Source organism: Schistocerca cancellata, chromosome 7 (genome assembly GCF_023864275.1).
Source record: "Schistocerca cancellata isolate TAMUIC-IGC-003103 chromosome 7, iqSchCanc2.1, whole genome shotgun sequence".
NCBI classification, from domain to species: domain Eukaryota; kingdom Metazoa; phylum Arthropoda; class Insecta; order Orthoptera; family Acrididae; genus Schistocerca; species Schistocerca cancellata.
Window position 1 is genome coordinate 556,699,596 of NC_064632.1, and position 27,996 is coordinate 556,727,591.

At 43.6% G+C, this 27,996-nt stretch overlaps 1 protein-coding gene across 1 annotated transcript in view; it reads left to right on the plus strand.

Moving 5' to 3' along the window:
* Positions 1-27,996, plus strand: part of LOC126092900 (ankyrin-3) — a 345,337-nt gene that overhangs the window by 190,037 nt on the left and 127,304 nt on the right. Inside the window, exon 14 of the mRNA XM_049908630.1 lies at positions 21,418-21,624. Coding sequence (XP_049764587.1) covers positions 21,418-21,624 — 207 coding nt within the window. The remainder of the gene's footprint in view (positions 1-21,417; positions 21,625-27,996) is intronic.

Genomic DNA, 27,996 nt, shown 5'->3' on the forward strand with positions numbered 1-27,996 from the left:
ATAGGGTTGATAGAAGAGATAGAGAAGATCCAACGGAGAGCAGCGCGCTTCGTTACAGGATCATTTAGTAATCGCGAAAGCGTTACGGAGATGATAGATAAACTCCAGTGGAAGACTCTGCAGGAGAGACGCTCAGTAGCTCGGTACGGGCTTTTGTCAAAGTTTCGAGAACATACCTTCACCGAATTGTCAAGCAGTATATTGCTGCCTCCTACGTGTATCTCGTGAAGAGACCATGAGGATAAAATCAGAGAGATTAGAGCCCACACAGAGGCATACCGACAATCCTTTCCGCGAACAATACGAGACTGGAATAGAAGAGAGAACAGATAGAGGTAGTCAAGGTACCCTCCGCCACACACCGTCAGGTGGCTTGCGGAGTATGGATGTAGATGTAGATGTAGATGTAGATGAATGGGAACGGCAAACGCTTGGTAACAGGGCGACATGTCAACCTCGTCCTCCATCGGAAAACACGTCCGTTGTGTTATACACGGCACTAGTGACAGTACGTGTGTCATATGATAAGGAATATCTTACCGAGGCACCTAATTTCTATGCCTGGTAAGTGAATGAGATCCTTGCTCGATTTAGGTTTTCGTATGAATATGATCACTCCCAAGCAAACGATGAAAACAGAAAAGTTTGTCACATAAGCTGCAACAAATGAACGCAAAAGTTTCACAATCACACAGTTTCTCTTTTCTCTGTCGAAAGATACGTTTTTAACGTTTTTGAAGCTGAGTTCCCTTTTGAAAGTTTCGACTCTGGAATTCATTTGTTGTAATATAGTTCACACCAGTTTATTTGTTGGTTTCATTTCTGCGAGACGTCTATATGATCTATCTCGCCTGCTCTCACTATTTACCGGATTTGCCAGTGACGGTAACGTATTCACAGCACATGACTCACATTCTGTAACCAATATATAGTACGACAAGTGCCAAGACTACAGAAAGATAAGAAACATTTCAATGACTGGACGGACAGTTCATACCGCTGTGGGGGAAAAAAAAATTGTCACGACAGGGATTCGAATGCGGCTCGCTCACGCCACAGTCCAACACCGTGCCCACCTAACCACGCCGTCGACATTGTCTGCCTGTGCCCCATATTGACTTATTGATCTTGGACCATTTACTGTTTCTATTATACTTCTGTTTTTTTTTTTTCACAGTCTAGTACACCTTCTACCTGTTTTCATGCTTGATCTGTGTTCAGTTTTTGACGGGCTCTCCACTGGCTAACCTTACCACTAAATCTGATGGGGGTGCGATAGGAAGTTTACCTTGTTAGTAGCCGCCGCTTGGGGACCCGAGCTGAGAGAGACGCCAGCGAAGCGCAAGGGCGCGATTTGTATGCGATGGGTATCACAAGTAGTAGCGAGAGCTGACACAGTTAAAAGTGTGGGAAGGCAAAGAGGAGAAGGGAGGGAGGCCACCAAACAAAAAGTCACATGTGTGGGAAAAATGTTCTTGAACCGGTTCTGGCCGCACCCCCGAGGTTCCTTATACATCTATGTCTTCACCGACATCTACATGGCTACTCTGCAAAATTCCTGGCAGAGGGTTCATCTAACCTCCTTCAGACTATTTCTCTACCGTCCCGCTCTCTAACAACGCGTGAGAAAAATGAACACTGTTGTGTTGGCAGAAGAGCCAACACCGTGTTAGGAATGGAGGCCGAAATGCACGCGTTTTAGCTCACGCAGGCTGGCGTGAGGAGGGAAGGGCTATACTGACGTGAGGTCTGGAACAGGACAAGGAATTAGAATTCAGAAAGCGGACGTAGCTAGTTGATACTTAACTAATCCATTTATGATGAACGTCGCTCTTGACGGTACATGATTCACAATATTATCTGTTCAGATTATAGTAACTGAATATGGCGCCTTGATAGATCGTAGGAAATTACGTAGCTGAAGGCTATGCTAAACGGTCGTCTCTGCAAATGAGAGCGTATGTAGTCAGTGAACCATCGCTAGCAAAGTCGGCTGTACAACTGGGGCGAGTGCTAGGGAGTCTCTGTAGGCTAGACCTGCCGTGTGGCGGCGCTCGGTCTGCAATCACTGATAGTGGTGACACGCGGGTCCGACGTATACTAACGGACCGCGGCCGATTTAAAGGCTACCACCTTGCAAGTATGGTGTCTGGCGGTGACACCACAAACACTTAAACCTTTCCGTTCAAGGTCTGATTTCTCCTATTGTATTACGACGATTATTTCTCCGTATTGTGGTTGGCGACAATAAAATACACTGAAGCGCCGAAGAAACTATTATGGACATGCGTGTTCTAATACAGAGATATCAAATGTCTCTGAGCACTATGGGACGTAACATCTGTGGTCATCAGTCCCCTAGAACTTAGAACTACTTAAACCTAACTAACCTAAGGACATCACACACATCCATGCCCGAGGCAGGATTCGAACCTGCGACCGTAGCAGTCACGCGGCTTCGGACTGAGCGCCTAGAACCGCTAGACCACCGCGGCCGGCTACAGAGATATGTAAACAGGAAGAATATGGCGCTCCGGTCGGCAACGCCTATATAAGACAAGTGTGTGCCTCCAACATCGATGCGGCCGGAAAAAGATCCTGCAAGAACGGGACCAACCACGACTCAAGAGAATTGTTCAAAGTGACCGAAGTGAACGCCTCCCGCAAATTCCTGCAGATTTCAATGCTGGGCCATCAACAAGTGTCAGTGTGCGAAACGTTCAACGAAACGTCATCGATATGGGCATTCGGAGCCCAAGGCCCACTTGTGTACCCTTGATGACTGCACGACACAAAGCTTTGCGCCTCGCCGCGGCCCGTCAACTCCGACATTGGAGTGTTGATGACTGGAAGCATGTTGCCTGGTCGGACGAGTCTCGTTTCAAATTGTATCGAGCGGATGGACGTATACCGGTATGGAAACAACTGAAACGTCCCCATTGAACAATTATACAAGACTGTCCTTAAACTGACACACAATATTTTTTTTTTGCGCAACGCAATCTGACTTTCAGAAATCCCTACAAAGGAATGGCCCTGACTAACATTAACCTGTACGTTTCACAAATCACTTACCTCACCAAAAATCTTGGTTACTCGAACTACTGCAATACAGTGAGCGCCACTACTGCCAGCTAAATAAAAGATTCAAACTACTGAAGGCACTAACTACGGATATGGATAGTTAGCAAATGAAAGATTTTAATAGAGAACAAACAATGTATTTACCTTAATAATCATACAAATTTCAAAACTCCGCCATTTCTCTCCCTACATCCACCACTGCTGGCGATTCACCTCCAACTGCGCAACGCTACGCGCTGTTCACATCCAGCTGCCGCTGCCCAACACTACAATGGCAGACAACAATGCAAACTAGCCACAGACTGCACACAGCACAGCTAGTGATTTTCATATAGAGCGGTACGTAACGTTGCCAATAAGAAAGCATAAACAGCCTACTTACATAAAGAAAACATAAACAGCCTACTTACATAGCCCCCATGCTCCCCACAAAAAATTTTACAAAATATTTTTGGGCAGTGGCCAATAATGATTTGAAAAAATTTTTCATAATTACAATAACAAAGATATCAAATGCACACACTTATTTATACAATGTTGGTCAAAAGCTAAAATTTTCTCACAGTCCATAAAGATAGTCCTGATCATTCATCATAATACAGTAGTAATTACAGTTTTTTTGACAAAGTCTCAGTAGTAAAAGAAATTGCACACAGATGTAGTGGATTTCCATGCAGTCTTGAAGAAGTAGTGTTGTCCTTCCAACGGAAAGACAGTGCTGACTCTTGACATGCAGACAGGCAATGGGCCACAACAGAGCAAACCCATAGCAGAGTCATTCGAAGTTTTGAAGAATATTGGTAGGTAGGTCATCACAGAGTAGACCCACTGTAGTCCTGGTAGAGATTGTGGTATTGGTGCGCCACCAGAGGTGCAGACCCACTGCAGTCCTTGTAGAAATAATGGTACTGGTGAGTCAGCAAAGGTGTAGACCCACTGTACTCCTTGTAGAAATAATGGTATTGGTGGGTCATCAGAGATGCAGACCCACTGTAGTCCTTGTAGAAATAATGGTATTGGTGGGTCATCAAAGATGCAGACCCACTGTAGTCCTTGTAGAGATGGCCAGCAGCCATCTGTTGTGACTGTGCAGGTGCACATTCACCATCGAAGGGTCTTGCGGAGAATATAGCAAGTCCATAAACCACCACTTGTGCACTCACAAAGTTTTTGGAATTGTCCTTAGAACCAGCAATGCTGTTAACCAGTCCCCTGCTGAATTATTAACACACGTGCAAACACTATCAGTCCCTACTTCTCACATATTATCCATATACTATGACCAACAGAAACATGTGCAGTGAAATGTAACTTACAATTTACTTAATTTGATGAACTGGTGTCAATTGCAATTTTATAACATAAGAATACAACAACAAAGGTACAAAATACACCATTAAAGAACATAACAATACAAATAACATTTGTAGTAAAACAGGCTTTACAAAAGAATAGAAATAAATATGTACATCAGTGTTACAAGAATTATGACATAATTACATACATAAAAGATCAGAATAAGTTCTGAAACATCAACTTCACACATGAGCATTAAAACAGAACAGAATAAATAATGTCTAAACATCTTTACAAAGTAAATAACATATTATTAATGAAAAGTATATTTGAGGATAACAGTATTCCTCGTCATAGTTCATGTAGCTGAGTATTAGAAGAAGAAAAAATTCTATGAAACTACACAGAGACAGGAAGAAAACAAATACACAAGGGTACACAAACACATAGTGGGATAACACAAAAGGAAAGGACAGGGTTCGTTTTCAGTGTAAAATTTTGGTACTGCAGTCCAACCCAAAACTTCATTCCATAGATCGTTCGTCTTATTTCAACCTTTGCTTCCACCAAAAAAATCCTATCCAAGCATGCTTTCTGTATTTATATGTTCACATATTTCTTACCTCATTATTTATTTTCCATTATCTTACCTCATCATTTATTTTGAAGAAAATACAACCTATACCTGCTTTCTGTACTTTTTTCGTATAACTTCTCAATGCATTTCTTCCAATTCATTGCAACTCATTCTCTTATAGGCTACCCCCTCTTAAGCTAACTTAAATCTACTGAGCTCAGATGCTAAAATAAGGGATGAGGCAATGCAGCAGCATAAAACAATTAACACAAACATCAAGGACAAAAAAAATTCAAATTGGCAAAGCAATTGCAGTACTACAACTAATATAAGGCACTGTGCAGCAAACAAGAAAACTAAATCCGTAGTAAAACTAGCTTAGAACAGTAACACAAAGTCAAATTCAGTAACACTATGCCTGGCAAACAGCAGTAACTTATACCTAAACATGACATAGCTCAAGCAGAAAAAATATTACAGTAAAAACAACAATGCAGATAAGGAAAATGTATATTCACATCTTAATGTCTATGTAATTCTACAAAAAATAACCAAGTACTTGAAAAGAAAATTATAGATGCAGTTACTGTTATTAGTCCCTTCTTGTTGTTCTCTCCATTCCAAGAGCTCCTTTTTCGAAGAATGTGGATCAGAAAATAATTATTTAATAAATCTGTTGACAGAAAGTGTTCACATTAGCAGATGCATTTAAGTTTATTTTATAAAACCAATGCTGCAACACAGCTGGAAAACAGGTATCAAATGAAATAAGCAATTACGCAAACCAAAGCATAAAAACATCATTCAATAGCTATGTGGCATTTCGTAAGTCAGTAGCTCTCAACTCTCATAGAAAGACACTTGTCATAATCAGGTGTGCAGATGTACAATATTTCCCATCAATTCATAAGCATTTCAGTAATTAGCACAAAGTACGAGTAATCATATGTTTTCAAGTAATGAGCGTGTCATATTTGCGATGCTTTCTACAAAGGAATGTCAATAGCGAGGTTAATGGTCTCTTTTTTTTTTCTCCACCTCTGCCTCTGAAAGGCACACACACTAATGGATTTCTTTTGTCAGACGACTACCTCTCAGCTGGGCGCCCAAAACGCATTACGTCAAGGTCACTTACCTTTCTTACTGAAATATTTATGACAGCAGTTTCCGCTACAGTGGCAGTCTCATATAAAAAAATTTCACCAGTCGAGAATTTACGTTGCAAATGTGTAGAAACAAAATCCTATGAATATAACAGTGTTCAAAACGTTTTCGTCGGCATTTTGATGCATTTACACATATACACACATTTCATAACTCTTAAAGTACGATTCTTGGTTTCCAACAACCTTATTCACAAACCAGAGTCCCTAACACTACTCATTATTCCTTACCTTACTACATATATACAAATTCGTCGACACTTCTTCAATATTTCATCACAACAGATATGTAGCATAATCAAATAACTCATATAGCATCAGCTTATTAATCATAAACATACCGCAACAGCATAATACACATAGTCATCGTAATAATAACATCATAACACCTCAGTCAACTCTCAAAATCGTCGTAGCTTCCTCCAATAAAAAAATTCTCTGCTCATGTCAAAAGTGTCATCTGCCTCAAACGTACTTTAAAAATTGTGATCCGATACCAAATATATCATTCAAAGCTCTCATAATATCACAATGGGTCCGAAAAAATATGAACAGTTCACAAAGTACAGACAAAATACAATTTCGTAAGTGTGAAGTAATCCAACTCTGTAATTGCGTAAACATGTGTCACTGACGTAGTAAAAAGATGTTTGTTTCTCTGTTAAATGATCAGATAGCTCTGTAATTTATGTGTTAGAGAAATATGGTACCGATGTGTTAAGTTGTATAAGCAAATACCATATTAGCTAGGGCTCCTTGTGCTTGCCAAACACATGGTACACAAAGTAAGCATGTACCCCCCTGAGGATTAATGTAATTATACCCTCAGGTGTTACAGATTACAAGAATGGAATGAAATGTATTACGGAAAACCTTTGTATCATTGTACCTCAAATATCTTTAAAAATAAATGATTTAAGTACAAAATTAATCACTCAAATACGTGTCCTGTAGTGCTAAATATGCGTCTTGCTGTAAGATCATCTCTGTGGAAGTGTCGTAGTTATTGTCCTCCGAAAGCTAAGTTCTGCAGAAGTCAATGTACTTACCTCATGATAAACAAAAGTGAAATGCTTTGCGTATAGATATCTTAGTTATTACGCTTAGTGTTGTGATGAAGAAAGTACTGTGCTGTAACGTATTGTTGTGCTACAGAAAAGGCTGTCTCATTGTAGCTGTACCACAAAAGTTACTACTAAAACATGTTTTACTTTCCAGAATAATACAGAAAAACTGTGCAGATATAAAACAGATACAGCACAAAAGCAACATTGTAAATTGTGTCACAGTGTCCACAGTGTCGTGATATAACCATGTAGCTGTCAAAGAAACCAAATGCTAAGTCATCTTTAATCTGACAGAAAGTACTTTAAATCTAGAATGTATTCTCAAGTAAACCAAATGTTGCATTAAAATCTCGTTAGCAGTACTGGTATATGCTCTACATATGTGAGCCTTATAGTTGTTACGTAATCATACAACTAACAAGCAAGAATGTACACACACAATAACACTGTGTCGTCTGTTCACTATAACAATGCATTCGCAATTACTGTCTAAATATGTACCCTAGGTTCTAGACTGGATAGTTAATTTTAAAACATAGTTGCATGTTAACAGTTTCTAAGTCTGACGAAGCATACTAGTAACGTGAAGTGAAAAATTTTATGGCAAAGACTAAGTTAAAAAGCAGATTATCTTTCAATAAACGGTTTTACATGTGAAATGTGGTGCAAGCCTTTACTCTTCCTACTATGCAGAGCTCCAGCTTCAACGGAATTATCATGTGGTATATGGTACATCGGTGAAGAATGCTCAAATTTTTCTCAAGGTTAGCGTCTATCTTATTTTTCTCTGAGCCACCCGGCGCACGTGGCTGCCTGCGGTGTGAGTCATTGTCTGCTATCTCTTTGTTGGCGTGCGTCATTACTGGGATTAGGAGACCTAACTTCTACAAATTCACCTTGCCGAGAGGGCCCAGCCCTGTTTGAATCCCGCCAGTTCTGATGAAATTCAGGTCTGTCGTTATGATTATATCGTCTGTCGTCATCTCGGTAGTTCCTGTAGTTTCATTCTTGTCGGTTAAGTGTTGGAGAATTTCTCCCTGAATTATCATTGCACAGTGGACCATTGCGTCTGAAGTTATCCTGTCTCCTGTGATAATAATTGTTTTGGTTCCCATATTGTCTGTTTCTCTGATTGTCTCTGTGATAGTCATTACCGCGGAGAGGTGATCTTTCCCTGTAATTATTACTACTCTGCCAACGGTTGTCATACGGGTGGTGTCTGTTTTGGTCACGATTTGTGTTGTGAGAATAGCCTTGTCGTGTCCAGTTATTATTTCTTTCATCGCAGAATTGCGACGGATGTGACCTGTAGTTGTTGTGTTCCTGTTTTCGCATTACGCGATTGTCAGTGTCAATTTCTAGTTCTTGTAACAGTCCCTGTGAAAGCTTCAATGTCGTCTTTGCAACGTCCTGCTAAAATAATATGTCGTAAATGTTCAGGCAGTTTGATTAAGCAAATGCGGATGAGTTCTGAAGGGCTGTATGGGTTTGACAGGTACTGATTCTTGTGCAACATGTCTTCAAATTATTTCACAAGACTGGAAAATTCAGATTGTTCGAAATGTTTCATCATTATGATGCCATGTTTTACTCGGTCTTGTGTGGCTTGAGACCAATATGCTGAGAGGAAGGCATGGTAAAATTCTCCTTCACTGTGGCAATTGTGAATGACCGATCGCATTCTTACAGCTGGTTCATTCTCTAAGTAGCCACACATAAATTCTAACCTGTGCTCCAATGACCAGTTACGAGGGAAACAATGAGAGAATTGATGGAGCCACGCTTGTGGATGAATGTCGTTAGCAGAATTCTTAAACATTTTGAATTTACGTGCAGTAATGAACAGCTTATAGTCAAAATCATCGTGTCGGTGAGTAGCATATCGGTCATTGTTACGTCGTGTCGGCGGTTCCATCTCAAAATTCGGTGTACCTTGCCAATTTCTTTCATAATTACCGAAATGCCCTGTGTTATTATTTTGTGGCTTTTCCGTATTTCTATGTCCCTCTTCCCGCATTGGAGCGCGAGTGTCCTCTGAAATACGTAATTCTTGTATTACCTGTGTCAGCTGATCTTGTACTTCCCGGAATTCTCTTTGGTGTTGTGTATCAATTTGATTCAGATTTTGTTTCAGTTTCCTAATTTGTTCGCACTCTTCTGTGTTATTAAAGACTACCAGTTTTGTGTCATTCAGATTATCATCTATCTTCATAGATAAATTATTTAGCTGATCCGAAAGTTCAACTACTTTCTCTGATAATGAACTAATTTCCTCCATGTGTCTTTCTGAACCAATTTTCAGAGTATCTACTGTGTCCTTTAAGTTTTCTTGAGTTTTTGAAAGTTGCGTAACCAAATCGGTAGATGCAACTGAGTCAATTTTTGCTTGCAAGGTCTCATGATTTTCATGAACAATAGTTTGCAGTTCTTTTATGGCTGCTTCATGATTCTGTAATGCATTTTCATGACGCGCAAAAATAGTTTGGAAATGCTCACAAATTTGTGTTTTTACGTCATTACAGACTTTCTGACATTTCGATTCAATGTTATGTAACTCAGCAGTTAAATCTTTACGTGTTTGTTCGAGAGTTTGTTCCAATGAGTCTAACTTTTGAAGCTTTTGCTGTGTTTGTCTCTGATTTTGTTCCATTGTGTGTAACTGTTGCTGTGTTTGTTTCTGATTTTGTTCCATTGTGTCTAACTTTTGAAGATTTTGTTCCATTGTGTCTGACTGTTGCTGTGTTTGTTTCTGATTTTGTTCCATTTTTTGCATTAATTGCAATAATAATGTATTAGTGTCTGGAATCTGTTTCGCTATGCTTTTTGGCAGTGCGTTTTCACCGGCAGCATTCACATTTTGACAAGCAGAAAATGTATCTTGGCGCATTTGAGAAAACGGTGAGGACCCAAAACCTAAGTCTACAGTATTTGCAATATTGTGTTCTGTCATTTCGGATTCCTGAGGCGAGCTGTTGCCGACCGATTGATCGATAATGCTTCATTGTTCACTACCTGTTTGACTGTCTACACCATTATTTGCCGCCCACTCCATTTCCCTATGCACAATTATCAAATTACTACTTCGAATGTCTGTTAATTCACTACCCAGTGGTGCTGATAAGCTACGCTCGTCGTCACTATTATTTCTCAGTTTACTTTGGAGCCTAGTGTTAAGTTTTTCACACGCCATTATTGTCACAATATTTCACACGATAACACAGAAAAGCACAATTTGAATAGCAAAAATAAGAGAACACATTAACATAGCACTGAAAATAATATGTAGTTAATTGCAAGCGCAGCTGCGAAATACTTGGTGCAAATCTACATGCATGCCACAACTGTTTTACAGTACAACAATGAAAGACTGCAACTACAAAGGAGATTCTCTCTACAATTACGCGCTAGCAATAAACAAAAGCTACACTAAATACACAAACTACAAGAAAAAATCAGAAGATTCCAGTGAGGTATCCTAGGCTAAGGGTCGACATATGACACGTCCTCTTAGAAAAATTATACATGACTGTGCTTAAACTGACACACAATATTTTTTTTTTGCGCAACGCAATCTGACTTTCAGAAATCCCTACAAAGGAATGGCCCTGACTAACATTAACCTGTACCTTTCACAAATCACTTACCTCACCAAAAATCTTGGTTACTCGAACTACTGCAATACAGCGAGCGCCACTACAGCCAGCTAAATAAAAGATTCAAACTACTGAAGGCACTAACTACGGATAGAGATAGTTAGCAAATGAAAGATTTTAATAGAGAACAAACAATGTATTTACCTTAATAATCATACAAATTTCAAAACTCCGCCATTTCTCTCCCTACATCCACCACTGCTGGCGGCTCACCTCCAACTGCGCAACGTTACGCGCTGTTCACATCCAGCTGCCGCTGCCCAACACTACAATGGCAGACAACAATGCAAACTAGCCACAGACTGCACACAGCACAGCTAGTGATTTTCATATAGAGCGCTACGTAACGTTGCCAATAAGAAAACATAAACAGTCTACTTACATAAAGAAAACATAAACAGCCTACTTACACAACCTCACGAACCCATGGACCCTGCATGTCAGCAGGGACTGTTCAAGCTGGTGGTGGCTTTGTAACGGTGTGGGGCGTGTGGGATTGGGGTGATATGGGAGCTCTGACACGTCCAGATGTGACTCTGACAGGTGACACGTACGTAAGCATCCTGTCTGATCACCTGCATCCATGTATGTCCGTTGTGCATTCAGCTAGACTTGGGAAATTCCAGCAGGACACTGCGACACCCCACACGTCCAGAATTACTACAGAGTGGCACGAAAAACACTATTCTGAGTTTAAAAACTTCCGCTGGCCACCAAACTCCGCAGACATGAACATTATTGAGCATATCTGGGATGCCTTGCAACGTGCCGTTGAGAAGCGATCTCCGGATTTATGCCCTGTAAGATTCTTGGTGTCAGTTCCTTCCAGCACCACTTCAAACATTAGTCGAGTCCATGCCACGTCCTGTTGCGGGGGCAGTACGTGATATTAGCCAGGTGTACCGTTTTCTTTGGCTCTGCAGTGTATTTTCTTATTCTGAGGCAAAACCTGGTGATCAATATTTCGTGAGAAGATCTCGGCGCAAAGAAAAGTGCCTTTGTTTTAATGATTCACGCTCCAATCCGCTTATCATATCTGTGAACTCTCTTCGCTTATTTCGCGATGATACAAAACGAGATGCCCTTCTTTGATATTTTTCGATGTCGTCCGTCAATCCTATGAGGTAAGCACAGTAGTACTTTCTACATCTACACCTACATCTACATCCATACTCCGCAAGCCACCTGACGGTGTGTGGCGGAGGGTACCTTGAGTACCTCTATCGGTTCTCCCTTCTATTCCAGTCTCGTATTGTTCGTGGAAAGAAGGATTGTCGGTATGCCTCTGTGTGGGCTCTAATCTCTCTGATTTTATCCTCATGGTCTCTTCGCGAGATATACGTAGGAGGGTGCAATATACTGCTTCACTCTTCGGTGAAGGTATGTTCTCGAAACTTTAACAAAACCCCGTACCGAGCTACTGAGCGTCTCTCCTGCAGAGTCTTCCACTGGAGTTTATCTATCATCTCCGTAATGCTTTCGCGATTACTAAATGATCCTGTAACGAAGCGCGCTGCTCTCCGTTGGATCTTCTCTATCTCTTCTATCAACCCTATCTGGTACGGATCCCACACTGCTGAGCAGTATTCAAGCAGTGGGCGAACAAGCGTACTGTAACCTACTTCCTTTGTTTTCGGATTGCATTTCCTTAGGATTCTTCCAATGAATCTCAGTCTGGCATCTGCTTTACCGACGATCATCTTTATATGATCATTCCATTTTAAATCATTCCTAATGCGTACTCCCAGATAATTTATGCAATTAACTGCTTCCAGTTGCTGACCTGCTATTTTGTAGCTAAATGATAAGGGATCTATCTTTCTATGTATTCGCAGCACATTACACTTGTCTACATTGAGATTCAATTGCCATTCCCTGCACCATGCGTCAATTCGCTGCAGATCCTCCTGCATTTCAGTACAATTTTCCATTGTTACAACCTCTCGATACACCACAGCATCATCTGCAAAAAGCCTCAGTGAACTTCCGATGTCATCCACCAGGTCATTTATGTATATTGTGAATAGCAACGGTCCTATGACACTCCCCTGCGGCACACCTGAAATCACTCTTACTTCGGGAGACTTCTCTCCATTGAGAATGACATGCTGCGTTCTGTTATCTAGGAATTCCTCAATCCAATCACACAATTGGTCTGATAGTCCATATGCTCTTACTTTGTTCATTAAACGACTGTGGGGAACTGTATCGAACGCCTTACGGAAGTCAAGAAACACGGCATCTACCTGGGAACCCGTGTCTATGGCCCTCTGAGTCTCGTGAACGAATAGCGCGAGCTGGGTTTCACATGACCGTCTTTTTCGAAACCCATGCTGATTCCTACAGAGTAGATTTCTAGTCTCCATAAAAGTCATTATACTCGAACATAATACGTGTTCCAAAATTCTACAACTGATCGACGTTAGAGATACAGGTCTATTGTTCTGCACATCTGTTCGACGTCCCTTCTTGAAAACGGGGATGACCTGTGCCCTTTTCCAATCCTTTGGAACGCTACGCTCTTCTAGAGACCTACGGTACACCGCTGCAAGAAGGGGGGCAAGTTCCTTCGCGTACTCTGTGTAAAATCGAACTGGTATCCATCAGGTCCAGAGGCCTTTCCTCTTTTGAGCGATTTTAATTACCAGAGGACCAACAAGCGCAGTGTAGGTAGTCTCTTTAGTAGATCTGTTGAATCTTCTAAGTGTTCTGCCAATAAAACGTATTCTTTGGTTTGCCTTCCCCATAATATTATCTACGTGATTGTTCCAATAATTGTATTTCATAGATATTTAGTCGAATTCACAGCCTTTAAATTTCCTTAAATTTACCATTTAATTTAAATTTAACGGATTTCTCTTTCTACTCATGTGGATGACCTCACACGTTTCGTTATTGAGAGATTATTGCCACTTTTTGTACCATTCAGATATCGTGTCTAATCCATTTTTCAAATGGTTTTGATCTTATGATGACTCTACTAGACGGCAATGACAACATCATCTGCAGACAATCTAAAAGACTTGTTCATATTATGTTCTAATTCGCTGACGCAGATTAGGACCAGCAAAGGGTCTATAACACTTCCTTGGGGAACGCCGAATATCGCTTCTGTTTTACTCGATGATTTCCGTCGGTTACTACATACTGTGACCTTTCTGAGAGGAAATCGCGCTTCTAGTCGCACAAGTGAAGCGATAATCCATAGTCACGCAATTTGATTAAAAGTCTCTCATGAAGGGCAGTGTCAAACGCCTTCTGGAAACCTAGAAATGTGGAGTCAGTTTGAGATCCCCTGTCGATAGCACTCATTACTTCGTGCGAAGAAAGAGCTATACTATTACAGCACAGTATATGTTCCAAAATCCCACTGAAAATCGACGTTAGTGACATGGGTTTGTAATTCAGTGGATTTTCTTTCTTTTGGTGTGACCTGTGCAATTTTCCAGTCTTTTGGTACAGATTCTTTTGGTACAGATCTTTCGTCAAGCGTGCGGTTGTGTGTGATTGATAAGTATGGGGCTACTGTAGCACCAAAAATTCCGCCACTGGTAGCTGAGTGGCCAGCGCGACGGAATGTCATACCTAATGGCATGGGTTCGATTCCCGGCTGAGTCGGAAATTTTCTCCGCTTAGGGACTGGGTGTTGTGTTGTTCTTGTCATCGTCATTTCATCCCCATCGACACGCAAGTCGCCGAAGTGGCATCGGAAGACTTGCACCAGGTGAATGGTCTACCCGACGGAAGGCCCTAGCCACACGAAATTAACATTTACGTCACCAGAATCTGACAGGAACCTTATTCGTATGCTCTCTGTACCAGAAGACTTGCTTTTATTAAGTGATTTAAGCTGCTTCACTACACCGCGGAGATCTTCTTCCAAGTTACTCATTTTGGCAGCTGTTCTCTCTTCGCAATTTGGAATATTTACTTCGGCGTCTTTGGTGAGGGAATTTAGAAAACTGTGCTTAAAAAGTCCACTGTAGTGGCACTGTCATCGGTTAACTTACCATAGGTATCGTGCAGTGAAGATATTGATTGTGCCTTGCTTCTGGTGTACTTTACAAACGGCCACAATCTGTTTGGATTTTCGATCAGATTTCAAGGCAGAGTTTCATTGTGGAAGCTATTAGTAACATCTTCCATTGAAGTCCGCGACAAGTTTCGAGCTTCAGTAAAACATCGTCGATCTTGGAGACTTTGTGTTCTTTTAAATTTGGCATGCTTATTTCACTGCTTCTGCAACAATGTTCTAACCTCTTTGTGTACCATGGGGGATCTATTTCTTTGGATTGAAACCACATCTCGTCTACAGTTACATAGTTAGTTGGGAAAGGGATGGAGGCTGAATCCTAGGAAGGTGTTGAGCAAATTATTACCTTTTTTTCAAATAGATATTTTAGTGTTTACTTTTGGTGGATTTGGCTGTTGCAGTGGTCGCTCTCGCTTCAACGATCTTGTTGTCAGCAGTCCATGAATCCGTCATGATGCTTCCTACACTCATGCTCATAAATTAAGGATAATGCTGATACATGGTGAAACAACGCTTTGGTGGGCGGTTTGCGGGTTTAAATCACCTCGGGGTATGACCATGCGGTGCATTTGGCCTGCAGTCGTCGCACGGTGGCGCTGGCAGCAGTCCACATCTGCAGAGGTGTGTTGGTGCATGCAGAGTACGGTGCAGCGAGTAAATGTGCAGACGTTTTCAAACGTGCTAATGGCGACTGTGTGTTGAAAATGGCTCAAAGGACACGTATTGATGACATTTTGAGGGGTAGAAGACTTGGGCGACTGGAGGCTGGTCAAACACGGCAGGTCGTAGCACGGGCCCTCCGTGTGCCACAAAGTGTGACCGCAAGATTATGGCAACGATTCCAGCGGACAGGAAACGTGTCCAGGCGCTACAGTATGGGACTTCCACAGTGTACAACACCACAAGAAGACCGACATCTCACCATCAGTGCCCGCAGACGACCACGGAATACTGCAGGTAGCCCTGCTCGGGACCTTACCGCAGCCACTGGAAGAGTTGTCTCCAGACACACGGTCTACACACGACTGAACAGACATGGTTTATTCGCCCGGAGACCTGCAAGGTGCATTCCACTGACCCCTGGTCACAGGAGAGCCCGTAAAGCCTGGTGTTGAGAACACAGTACATGGTCATTGGAACACTGGTCCCAGGTTATGTTCACAGACGAGTCCAGGTATAGTCTGAAGAGTGATTCTCACCGGCTTTTCACCTGGCGTGAAACAGGGACCAGATACCACCCCTTAATGTCCTTGAAAGGGACCTCTATGGAGGTCGTGGTTTGATGGTGTAGGGTGGGATTATGATTGGTGCACGTACACCCCTACATGTCTGACAGAGGAACTGTAACAGGTCAGGTGTATCGGGACGTCATTTTGCACCAGTATGTCCGCCTTTACAGGGGTGCAGTGGGTCCCACATTCCTCCTGGTGGATGATGAAGCACTGCCCCACCGCGTTGCCGTTGTGGAGGAGTACCTTGAAACAGAAGATATCAGGCGAATGGAGTGGCCTGGCTGTTCTCTAGACCTAAACCCCATCGAGCACGTCTGGGATGCTCTCCGTCGACGTATCGCTGCACGTCTTCAAACCCTACGACACTTCAGGAGCTCCGACAGGCACTGATGCAAGAATGGGAGGCTTTACCCCAGCAGCTACTCGACCACCTGATCCAGAGTATGGCAACCTGTTGTGCGGCCTGTGTATGTGTGCATGGTGATCATATCCCATATTGATGTCGGCGTACATGCGCAGGAAACAGTGGCGTTTTCTAGCACGTGAGTTTCGTGACGGTTTTCTCAACTTATCACCAATACCGTGGACTTACAGATGTGTGTCGTGTGTGTTCCCTATGTGCCTATGCTATTAGTGCCAGTTTTGTGTAGTGCCACGTTGTGTGGCACCACATTCTGCAATAATCCTTCATTTACATGCATGAGTGTATTTACTCAGGATTATTTGTTGCTAAGAGATCAATTATGTTTTCGCAACCATTTACATTTCGAATAGGCACCTAACTTATTGCTCAAAATATAACATTTTGTACAAATTCTGACGATGTTTTATGCCTACCACCGGCTTTGAATACGTATTTTCCCTAGAAAATGGAAGGTGAATTATAATCGCCACCAACTATAATTTTATAAGTGTGGTACTTATTTGTGATGACGCTCAAGTTTTCTTTGAATCGTTCAACAAATGTATCACCTGAGTCAGGGGAGGAGGGGGGGGGGCTCGTTAGAAGGAACCAATTATTAACTTGTTCCGGTTGTCAAGTATAGCCTCTACCCAAACTAATTTACAGGAGCCATGTACTTTCAAGATAAACTACATCTAACAGCAACAAAGACGCCACCACCAAGTTTATTTATAATATGCATTCATTGTATTCGCAATTGCATACGTGGATAGCCATCAGCTGTAGAATGGAATAACGACAATGAAAATTCTTGGCGGACCCGGACACGAACCCAGATTTCCCGCTCATCGCGAGCTGTCACTTTACCATTTGGCTATCCGTGCACGACTCGCGGCCAGACCCAAACTTCCATATGTCGTCAACCATGCGACTACACCCTGTAATCGTACATCCATTATGTACATTCCCGTACAGGTGAGACATATTACTTGAAAGTTGCTTGCCCTTTGGCGAATAAATACGATATTGCAGTGCCTGTGTTATTCTGAACTATGCCGCAGAGTTACTTTGGACATGCATGCATGTCCAAAGGAACAGACTCTGCGACGACTACATCCACCATGAAATACATTCAATGTACGGGAATATACACAATGGATGCACGAGTGCAGATTGTAGACGCATAGTTGATGGCATATGGAAGTTTGGGGCTGGCCGTGAGTCGAGCACGGATAGTTAAATGGTAAGGTGACCGCTCGCGATAAGAGGGAAATCCTCCTTCGTGTCCCGTTCGGCACAAATTTTCGTTGTCATTCCGTTCTACAGCTGGTGGCTGTCCATATACGCAATTACGAATACAATTAATGTATTTCATAACGGCTGTAGTCGCCGCAGTGTCTGTTCCTTTAGACATGCATGCGTATCCAAAGGAACTGCATTGAGTTCAGAATAATACAGACACTGCAGTATCATATGTATATACATCAAAAAAAAGTTTTGCATCACCTCTGTTCAGAGAGTACCGAAACTTGTGCAGAAAATTGGAATAGAGATCAACATAAACATCATTTCCGCCCGTCTTATTGCTCATGAAAACCACACATTGTATGTTGTACCACCATACAGCGAGACCTTCAGAGGTGGTGGTCCAGACTGCTGTACACACCGAAACCTCGAATAACCAGTAGCACGTCCACTTACATTGATGCATGCCTGTATTCGTTATGGCATACTACCCACAAGTTCCTCAAGGCACTGTTGGTCCAGATTGTCCCACTCCTCAACGGCGATTCGGCGTAGATCCCTCAGAGTGGGTGGTGGGTCACGTCGTCCATAAACAGCCCTTTTCAATCCATCCCAGGCATGTTCGATAGGGTTCATGTCTGGAGAATGTGCTGCCACTCTAGTCGAGCGATGTTGTTATCCTGAAAGAAGTCATTCACAAGATGTGCATAATGGGGGCGCGAATTGTCGTCCATGCAGAAGAATGCCTCGCCAATATGCTGCCGATATGGCTGCACTATCGGTCCGAGGATGGCATTCACGTATCGTACAGCCGTTACGGCGCCTTCCATGACCACCAGCGGCGTACGTCGGTGCAACATAATGCCACCCCAAAACAGCAACGAACCTCCACCTTGCTGCACTCGCTGGACAGTGTGTCTAAAGCGTTCAGCCTGACCGGGTTGCCTCCAAACACGTCTCCGACGGTTGTCTGTTTGAAGACATATGGGACAATCATCGGTGAAGAGAACTAGATGCCAAACCCGAGCGGTCCATTCGGCATGTTGGTGGGCCCATCTGTACCACGCTGCATGGTGTCGTGGTTGCAAGGATGGACCTCGCCATGGACATCGGGAGTGAAGCTGCGCATCATGCAACCTATTGCGCACAGTTTGAGTCGTAACACGACGTCCTGCGGCTGCACGAAAAGCATTATTCAACATGGTGGCGTTGCTGTGAGGTTTCCTCCGAGCCATAATTCGTAGGTAGCGGTCATCCACTGCAGTAGTAGCCCTTGGGCGACATGAACGACTTATGTCATCGATTATTCCTGTCTCTCTGTATCTCCTCCATGTCCGGACAACATCTCTTTGGTTCACTCCGAGACGCCCGGGCACTTCCCTTGTTGAGAGCCCTCTCTGGCACAAAGTAACAATGCAGACGCGCTCTAACCGCGGTATTGACCGTCTAGGCATGGTTGAACTACAGACAACACGAGCCGTGTACCTCCTTGCTGGTGGAGTGACTGGAACTGATCGGCTGTCTTACCCCCTCCGTCTAATACGCGCTGCTCATGCATGGTTGTTTACATCTTTGGGCAAGTTTAGTGACATCTCTGAACATTCAAAGGGGCTGTGTGATACAATATCCACAATGAACGCCTATCTTCAGGAGTTCTGGAAGCTGGGGCGATGCAAAACTTTTTTTAATGTGTGTATTTATTCTATCGTTTCTGAACACTTCAGATCCTTAGTAAAAATTTCGGTTCAACTTATCTCCCCGTTTTTAGTCGGTATCTAGAAAGATTTGAGCCTCACTGCTTTCCATTATCGCTTGGAGCTCTGTTTCTTTCCCAACACAGCTACGACAGTTTACAACTACATTATTGATTGTTGCTATGTCTACCCTCCTCCCGTGTTGTTGTTCCTGCAACCTTTGAAAATCGAGCCCTTTTTGCACTGTCCTGACGCCCTTTAACCTACACCTCTTGCTCTCAAAGCAGCTTCCATCAAAAAAGTTCTTGATTATTTTAACGGTTTTTTACCTTTACTACGAATGCTATGTAATGAAGCAATAACTCTGCCATCTGAAGATAGGTTAAACTCGAAACAAGAGTTGACGGAAAAAATGCTGATACACGAAAGATGAGACTGCTGCCTGCCCGTCTTCAGCATTTTATCCTACAGTCGTCGTGCAACAAACCGTGTATAAGAATTAGCGCACCATTTACTGAATAAAACTGATTAATTTGAATACTTGTGTCAATATAATTATTAGTGTGTACGTGTCATCAAACTATTGTTGTCCTAAGTCTCGTCTTATTTAGCTACTTGTGATAACACGTTCGTTATTGAAGGACGATAATTTTCTTCCGAGCGGTTAAGTTCTTGGATTGCTGCCGGTCGTTCTGAGCGTTATCAACCCTGAACTTCCACTGTTGATAGTCTTGCAATTCCCTTGTTGAAGGAATGCGCAACATTTACAGATGAACAAGCAGAGGAGGCCTCAAACTTCCAATACTTATTGCAATAACATTGTGTCAATATATCGCGCGACAGTGCGAGTAGTAGAACGGCACAATATTATTGGCCAAGAGTTATGCATGGGACGCGTCGGTTTGGAACTCTGCATTCGCGGCCAACAGTACAGACGAAATCATCTGAAAAGCTTCCAGTAAACATTTCAGTGGAACAGGGACTCATTTACTGGAGCATATAGATTCGTGACACACAACAGCAACAACTAATTACGAATTGTTTGAAAAGTAAACTGTGTAATTAATCGTGTACATAACTGTTTTCAACGTATTTCCCTAGAGTAACAACTGTTGGAAATTATGCAAAACAATTATTTACTGATTACGGATTGAAAGCTTACATGATCTTATGTCAGTGGTGTCTCAACTGTTGCAAGGAAAAGAAAAACATGTTACCCACTGGCCGGTTGGCCTGATCTTATTTGATATCCTGGAAACTGCTTCAAGCAAATAAACATTTTTGCTTACTGTCCTGACAGCATGATCTTCAGTTTCCTCTGCTACTGTTGACAACGACGTATCCGGCGTTTCTTAACAGTCAGGAATTCATTTCTCAAAGTAATGCTTGGTACTTCAATATACTGTACATCCTCCACCACACTCTTTGATATTTTGTCATTTATTTGTTTGAATTCAAAAAAATGGCTCTGAGCACTATGGGACTCAACATCTTAGGTCATAAGTCCCCTAGAACTTAGAACTACTGAAACCTAGCTAACCTAAGGACATCACACACACCCATGCCCGAGGCAGGATTCGAACCTGCGACCGTAGTAGTCCCGCGGTTCCGGACTGCAGCGCCAGAACCGCTAGATTTGTTTGAATTCTTTGCAGAAATTCGTTCGGAGCGAATTAAATTTCTCTCGGTTTCAGCAGGAATCGCCGTTTATTGCGCATCACTGTCTTTACACGGTACAATATATTACGCAGTATATTGAACGAGCGCCAATATTTTCATGCTCTGCGATCTACTTTAATATATTGCGTAAGCCGCCAATCCCATACACAGACCATCAATATTATTGCGCAGTACTGAGTATTGCGTAATAAACGTTGAGCGTGTGATGGCCCCTTCACTCTGCTAAGAGAGAGAGAGAGAGAGAGAGAGAGAGAGACTGGACCCACTGCACAGTGCCCGTGTGTTGGCAGAACGGCTGGACTTCGCTGCACTGCGCGGCGCGCGCCGGCTACATCGACGTGGTGCGCCTGCTGGTAGAGTCCGGGGCTTCCCCCAAGAGCGAGACCAACTACGGCAGCGCCCCCATCTGGTTCGCCGCCGCAGAGGGCCACAACGACGTGCTCAAGTACCTCATGACCAAGGAGCACGACACGTACTCGCTGATGGACGACCGCAGGGTAAGGCTCGCTGCGCGCTTTATTCACTTCTGTTTCTGCCGCTATACTTCAATTCTTTTATCTTGGCGTAGCGCGCATGCCCGCCCAGACACGGGAGATTGCTGCGTTGCCAGTTGTACGCGCCAAGAGAAGCAGCGCCATAGTATAGTTCGTAAACTTGTGTTTGGGGGGGGGGGGAGGGGGGGGACCACGCAGTTTATGAAGTAAAGCCACCACGGCCACATTAACCCTTTCGCTGCTACAGAGACGTGCTCCCCGCATTCCGCGCTGTGCGCGATTTTGTCATCACTGCACTGCTCGCCTGTGCAGACACATGATGTTTCGACTGCTTTGACATTCGATTTATCATTCGATTTCACAAAAACTATTTGGCCCAAAAATTTGATTTTTACACATCTTCTTGACTCTTACCTTCCTCCCATAAATGACTTAATTTTATTTTGATGTTCAACGCAGTTATTGTGCAGCATTAGATGTAGTAAACCACTGCACGAAATTTTTAAGAGTTTGCAGAGGTAGAAGTCCATAGCGTATACTTTCTGTACGGTCGATTTTAGTTGCCACTAGAAATTTCAAAAAATTACATTCAAACGAATAAAAGTCATGAAGTAAGACACTTCTATATTGTTTTTAAATAAATAAAATATTAAGCACCAAACAAGGTTTGAACTCAGAATCTTTTACTTGGTAGCCATACACCTTAACCATTACGCTAATGCAGTTCATCATTGAACAGTATTCCCGGAGGACTTCAAAATATCACGCAAAATACCGGCAAACACTGTTGGTATGACTATGGATTACTCACGTTTGGTCGAAGTAAATTAGGAAATAAACAATTACCGCTGTTCTTTATTGAGAAAAAGCGGTTAGTGAGAGTGATACAAACACCTTTCCTTGCTATCGCCTGAATTAGGAGGCTTATTGCTTGTTTGGTTTATTCAATTAATAGAATATGAAGCAATTGGTATAAATAATGCTTTTTCCAAACTTTCTATAAAAGAAAGTCTATCAAGACATTGCTTTTGTTCAATTACTTTATTTATGACTGAATGTTTCTAAAACTGAAGACATTCGTCCGTGCTCTGCACTGCAGTCGAGCTCTGGCAACGTCGTTCTCTGTTCATTGGCTGACTGTGTTTTGTCACATCAAATGTGCAGAACGAACCTAAACTCGGCCGCCGTCGTAAATGATGCGCACTTTGGTGACTTGTACGAGTTGCTAGTCAGATGAAGGTACAACAGTTGAGGACATCAACTGTTGAGACTGGATATGCTACGCGTGTGTCTACCAGAGAAAGACATACGCCCACCGTGGTTCATAATGAGGTATGGGTTTGTAAGTGATTGACTGGCACGCCTCCTCTTTTCTCATGAATTGTTTTAAGTATATTTGATCTTTTATCTGAATACTGGTTTGATCCAGCTCTCGTACCCTGTGCAAGCCTCTTCATAAATACTTCATTTGAGCTCCATTTGAGCTCGCTTGCTGTAATCAACTACACTGCACAATAGAATTAAAGGATCGCGTTTTCGAACACCATGATTCCCACACACTGCGACGCTTAACTTTAAAATTTGGGTCAAAGGCGCGTACAACTTTCTCTGTTATGATGCAAAACCGTGGCTCCCTGTCTAACAATACCACCACTTGCAAAGTAGGTTAGAAATCAGATTAATAATGTTGCTCACGCAGCATATGTTCGCTTTATCGGGCAACAACAAAGTTATTGACTGTGGATGGTATCGTCAGAATGGAAATAATGAAGTCACTGAAAAAAAGTCATTAATTTTGGCACTTATCTTGAATGGATCCCCACGTAGATTTTGTCGAAGTTGTTATGGCTCATCTTGCTGATTCTAGGGTGATTCCCCTTTGACTGCTAGAAGGTCCAGATCTGTATTTTAGCAATATTTGAAGACCTAACAAATGGGTTTTCCAGGAAATTCTTAATGATCAAACAATCCCAGATCAGAACAATGGTATGGTAGAAATAATTTTTGACTTGGTGGTCACGATCCACATTTTTATTAAACTTGTTGTAAATTCACGTATACTTCTTCTAAATTGCCACATCATCAAGAAAACAGTTTTGTATCAATCTTCATATATTTAATTTCCACTTTAACCAAACACAAGACTTGACTGTTTTTTTACAAAGTGAAATTACAACTTCTACAAAGTGAAACAAAGACTGCTCTTTGCGCATTCGCGCCAAAACGGTTACAAGTAAGTCAAAGATTACGACAGTCTCACAGAAATGAATACACACAAGAACCATATCACTGTAATACACTCCCTGGAAATTGAAATAAGAACACCGTGAATTCATTGTCCCAGGAAGGGGAAACTTTATTGACACATTCCTGGGGTCAGATACATCACATGATCACACTGACAGAACCACAGGCACATAGACACAGGCAACAGAGCATGCACAATGTCGGCACTAGTACAGTGTATATCCACCTTTCGCAGCAATGCAGGCTGCTATTCTCCCATGGAGACGATCGTAGAGATGCTGGATGTAGTCCTGTGGAACGGCTTGCCATGCCGTTTCCACCTGGCGCCTCAGTTGGACCAGCATTCGTGCTGGACGTGCAGACCGCGTGAGACGACGCTTCATCCAGTCCCAAACATGCTCAATGGGGGACAGATCCGGAGATCTTGCTGGCCAGGGTAGTTGACTTACACCTTCTAGAGCACGTTGGGTGGCACGGGATACATGCGGACGTGCATTGTCCTGTTGGAACAGCAAGTTCCCTTGCCGGTCTAGGAATGGTAGAACGATGGGTTCGATGACGGTTTGGATGTACCGTGCACTATTCAGTGTCCCCTCGACGATCACCAGTGGTGTACGGCCAGTGTAGGAGATCGCTCCCCACACCATGATGCCGGGTGTTGGCCCTGTGTGCCTCGGTCGTATGCAGTCCTGATTGTGGCGCTCACCTGCACGGCGCCAAACACGCATACGACCATCATTGGCACCAAGGCAGAAGCGACTCTCATCGCTGAAGACGACACATCTCCATTCGTCCCTCCATTCACGCCTATCGCGACACCACTGGAGGCGGGCTGCACGATGTTGGGGCGTGAGCGGAAGACGGCCTAACGGTGTGCGGGACCGTAGCCCAGCTTCATGGAGACGGTTGCGAATGGTCCTCGCCGATACCTCAGGAGCAACAGTGTCCCTAATTTGCTGGGAAGTAGCGGTGCGGTCCCCTACGGCACTGCGTAGGATCCTACGGTCTTGGCGTGCATCCGTGCGTCGCTGCGGTCCGGTCCCAGGTCGACGGGCACGTGCACCTTCCGCCGACCACTGGCGACAACATCGATGTACTGTGGAGACCTCACGCCCCACGTGTTGAGCAATTCGGCGGTACGTCCACCCGGCCTCCCGCATGCCCACTATACGCCCTCGCTCAAAGTCCGTCAACTGCACATACGGTTCACGTCCACGCTGTCGCGGCATGCTACCAGTGTTAAAGACTGCGATGGAGCTCCGTATGCCACGGCAAACTGGCTGACACTGACGGCGGCGGTGCACAAGTGCTGCGCAGCTAGCGCCATTCGACGGGCAACACGGCGGTTCCTGGTGTGTCCGCTGTGCCGTGCGTGTGATCATTGCTTGTACAGCCCTCTCGCAGTGTCCGGTGCAAGTATGGTCGGTCTGACACACCGGTGTCAATGTGTTCTTTTTACCATTTCCAGGAGTGTATATCGATACATCGGAGTACCTATACATTAATGAAACCAAATGTGAATATTGTCACAAAAATATGTTTGTTACTTTGCAGAAAAGAAGTACGATATTGCTGGTATCGAGAACTGTTGTTGGAGTGTCGTAATGGTCACGTAAATAAAGAACCATTACATCTGCGACATCAAAATCGGGTTCGACAGCGCTGCATGCAAAAAAAAAGGTGTGAGGTGGGTTGATGATGTCACATTGGCACCAGATTCAGCACAATTATGCTCAGTGTCGCCCTGGACGTGTCACACGATAGGAAGGTCGTCACAGCCCCTCTTACCAACATTTCACCCCTTTTTTTGACGACACTGCGATGGACGTCAGAACAGCGATGCCCAATGTACAAAACACACGGTTCTCGTACGAGCGGCCAAGTAAGACATTGCTTGGCGTTCTTCACTCCCTTTGACACTGGTTGACATCCATGGGCGTTTCAAGCCTCCTCAAAGGACATCCGCATCGAACGGGATCGCACCAGTTTGCAGAGCACAGCGATAGCAATTTTTGCTTTCCTGTACAGGATGGAACCACTAAGGGGTATTGGAAACCATTCGACTAAATTTGAACGTGATCAGAAGCAGTTAAGGATTCTTACGCTTTCTCAGCACTCCCATTTGGTGTCGTCCTGTGTCGTGATGACAGGGGGATGTGACATTGCCAAATGCACGAATAAAACGGCATAGGGTCCCTTTAAGAACACTCAAATCGCCAATAGTGGCACTTACTCAGCTTTATTGAGAATTTTAAGAATGTACCTGTACAGACAGGACCCATGACGAAGGCCTAGACGCTGGCAGACCAACGACCCCTTCGACACTCTCCAACCCCAGGTGGCCTACTATCAGGCGCAAGAGCAGGATTGTAGCGGTGGAAGAGTTGCAGCGTAGCCTGCCTGCAGGCGTCTGGTACTCTCGTCATGGTGGCTGTCTGCACAGGCACCTTTATAAGTTGCTCAACAAAGGCGAGTGGGCGACACCGAGGGTTTCGCCGAACTGGGGGTTCTTAGACGAACCCTTTGCCGTTTTATTCACGCATGGGTTAATGTCACAAACCCCCCCATGATCACGCTGCAAGGGGACGGAAAATACGAGCGCTGAGAAAGCACAAGCATCCTTACCTGTTCCGGATCACGTTCAGATTTCTTCCAACAGCCCCTAGTGGTTATATACACGAGAGCAAAAACTGTGGTCGCACTCCGTTCCGAACAGTTGCGATCATCGTCGATGGGGATGCAACCCCACAATGTCCTTAGAGAAACGCTGAAACACCCATGGGTGTCAGCGGTGTCAAAGGGTGTGAAGAACGTATTCCTGCTGCACATCGCACTGTGAACTGACGTTTTCGACCGTGAAATAACTGAGAATCAACGCTCCAGCGAAAGGGCTGGTTTCATTGACGCCCTTTGTGCCACTCCCTGCGGTCTTCTTTTGTCCATTCTGAGTGGCGGCGTGTGTGGAATGTTTCTGCCTCTATGTCAGTGAACTTACCTGCTGTAACGTATTTCTCCAGCTCCCCTAAGTCCCCGTGGCCAAGTTATAATGCACCCAGTAAGATGAGTCTGATGGAATTCCTGTTAACTTACATAAACAGTTTAGCGTTGTTTTAATACAGCTGACTACTTAACTGAAGTAAGCTCTGCTACCAGGTCGAATGCCTTAAAATTACATTAAATTAACCGCATAATTAGAATACTGGCTTGACAGGAAATAATCTGAAGGCTTCTGTAGCTTCCTGATGCCAACAACACGAATACCAGTTCAGTCAGTTAAGGAATAACTTCTTATAACAGTATAGATGAGGGATTGTACCAGCAAAAGAGCATTATTATCAAGAATAAATATATGCTGTCCAGGCAGTAGGTAAGTTTAGTACAGTAGTGGCAGCAAATGATAACCATTCTTTCTTTCTTTCTCGGGGCCTTTGTCCCACTCCAACGCAGGGTCAGCTTTGTTAATACGGATTTGGCAGTTTTAATGGCAGAGGGTGGCTGGATGCCCTTCCTGACGCCACCCCGAACCCCCCACGATGGAAGTAGTGTACCCCAGCTGTCTGCTTCTAGTGTAAGTCATGAAATAGTGCGAACGTCTTCAAATGTCTGTGGGTCACGTAACTGAGGCGGAACGTGAGGACCAGCCTGTTATTCACCTAGTGGGATGTGGAAAACCGCCTAAAAACCACATCCAGGCCAGCCGGCTTACCGGCCCTCATTGTTAATCCGGCGGGCGGATTCAATCCGGAGCCAGCGCGCCTACCCGAGTCCAGGAAGCAGCGAATTAGCTTTCTCGGCTACCCTGGCGGGTAGCAAATGATAATCATGTATTCTATATTTTGTGTTGTCAGCAAAATGGAGTGTAATTGTTAACGTTGCACGCACCAGCTCTGTAATAAAACAGACAGCTGGCTTAGACTACTGTGGAGCCATCACACTTACTGCCAAACCACTGGCATAAATCTGTGTGTTCTGATTTGTGAGTACAGTTTTTCGTAAGTTTTGATAAAATATTGGCAGTGTGCAAACCACAAAAACTGTACATGACACTCTGTACCAAAATATCATCTGTACTGCAGGAGGAAAAAAGCTACGTGAGCATCAGTATGGTTTATTAAGAAAATAAATAAA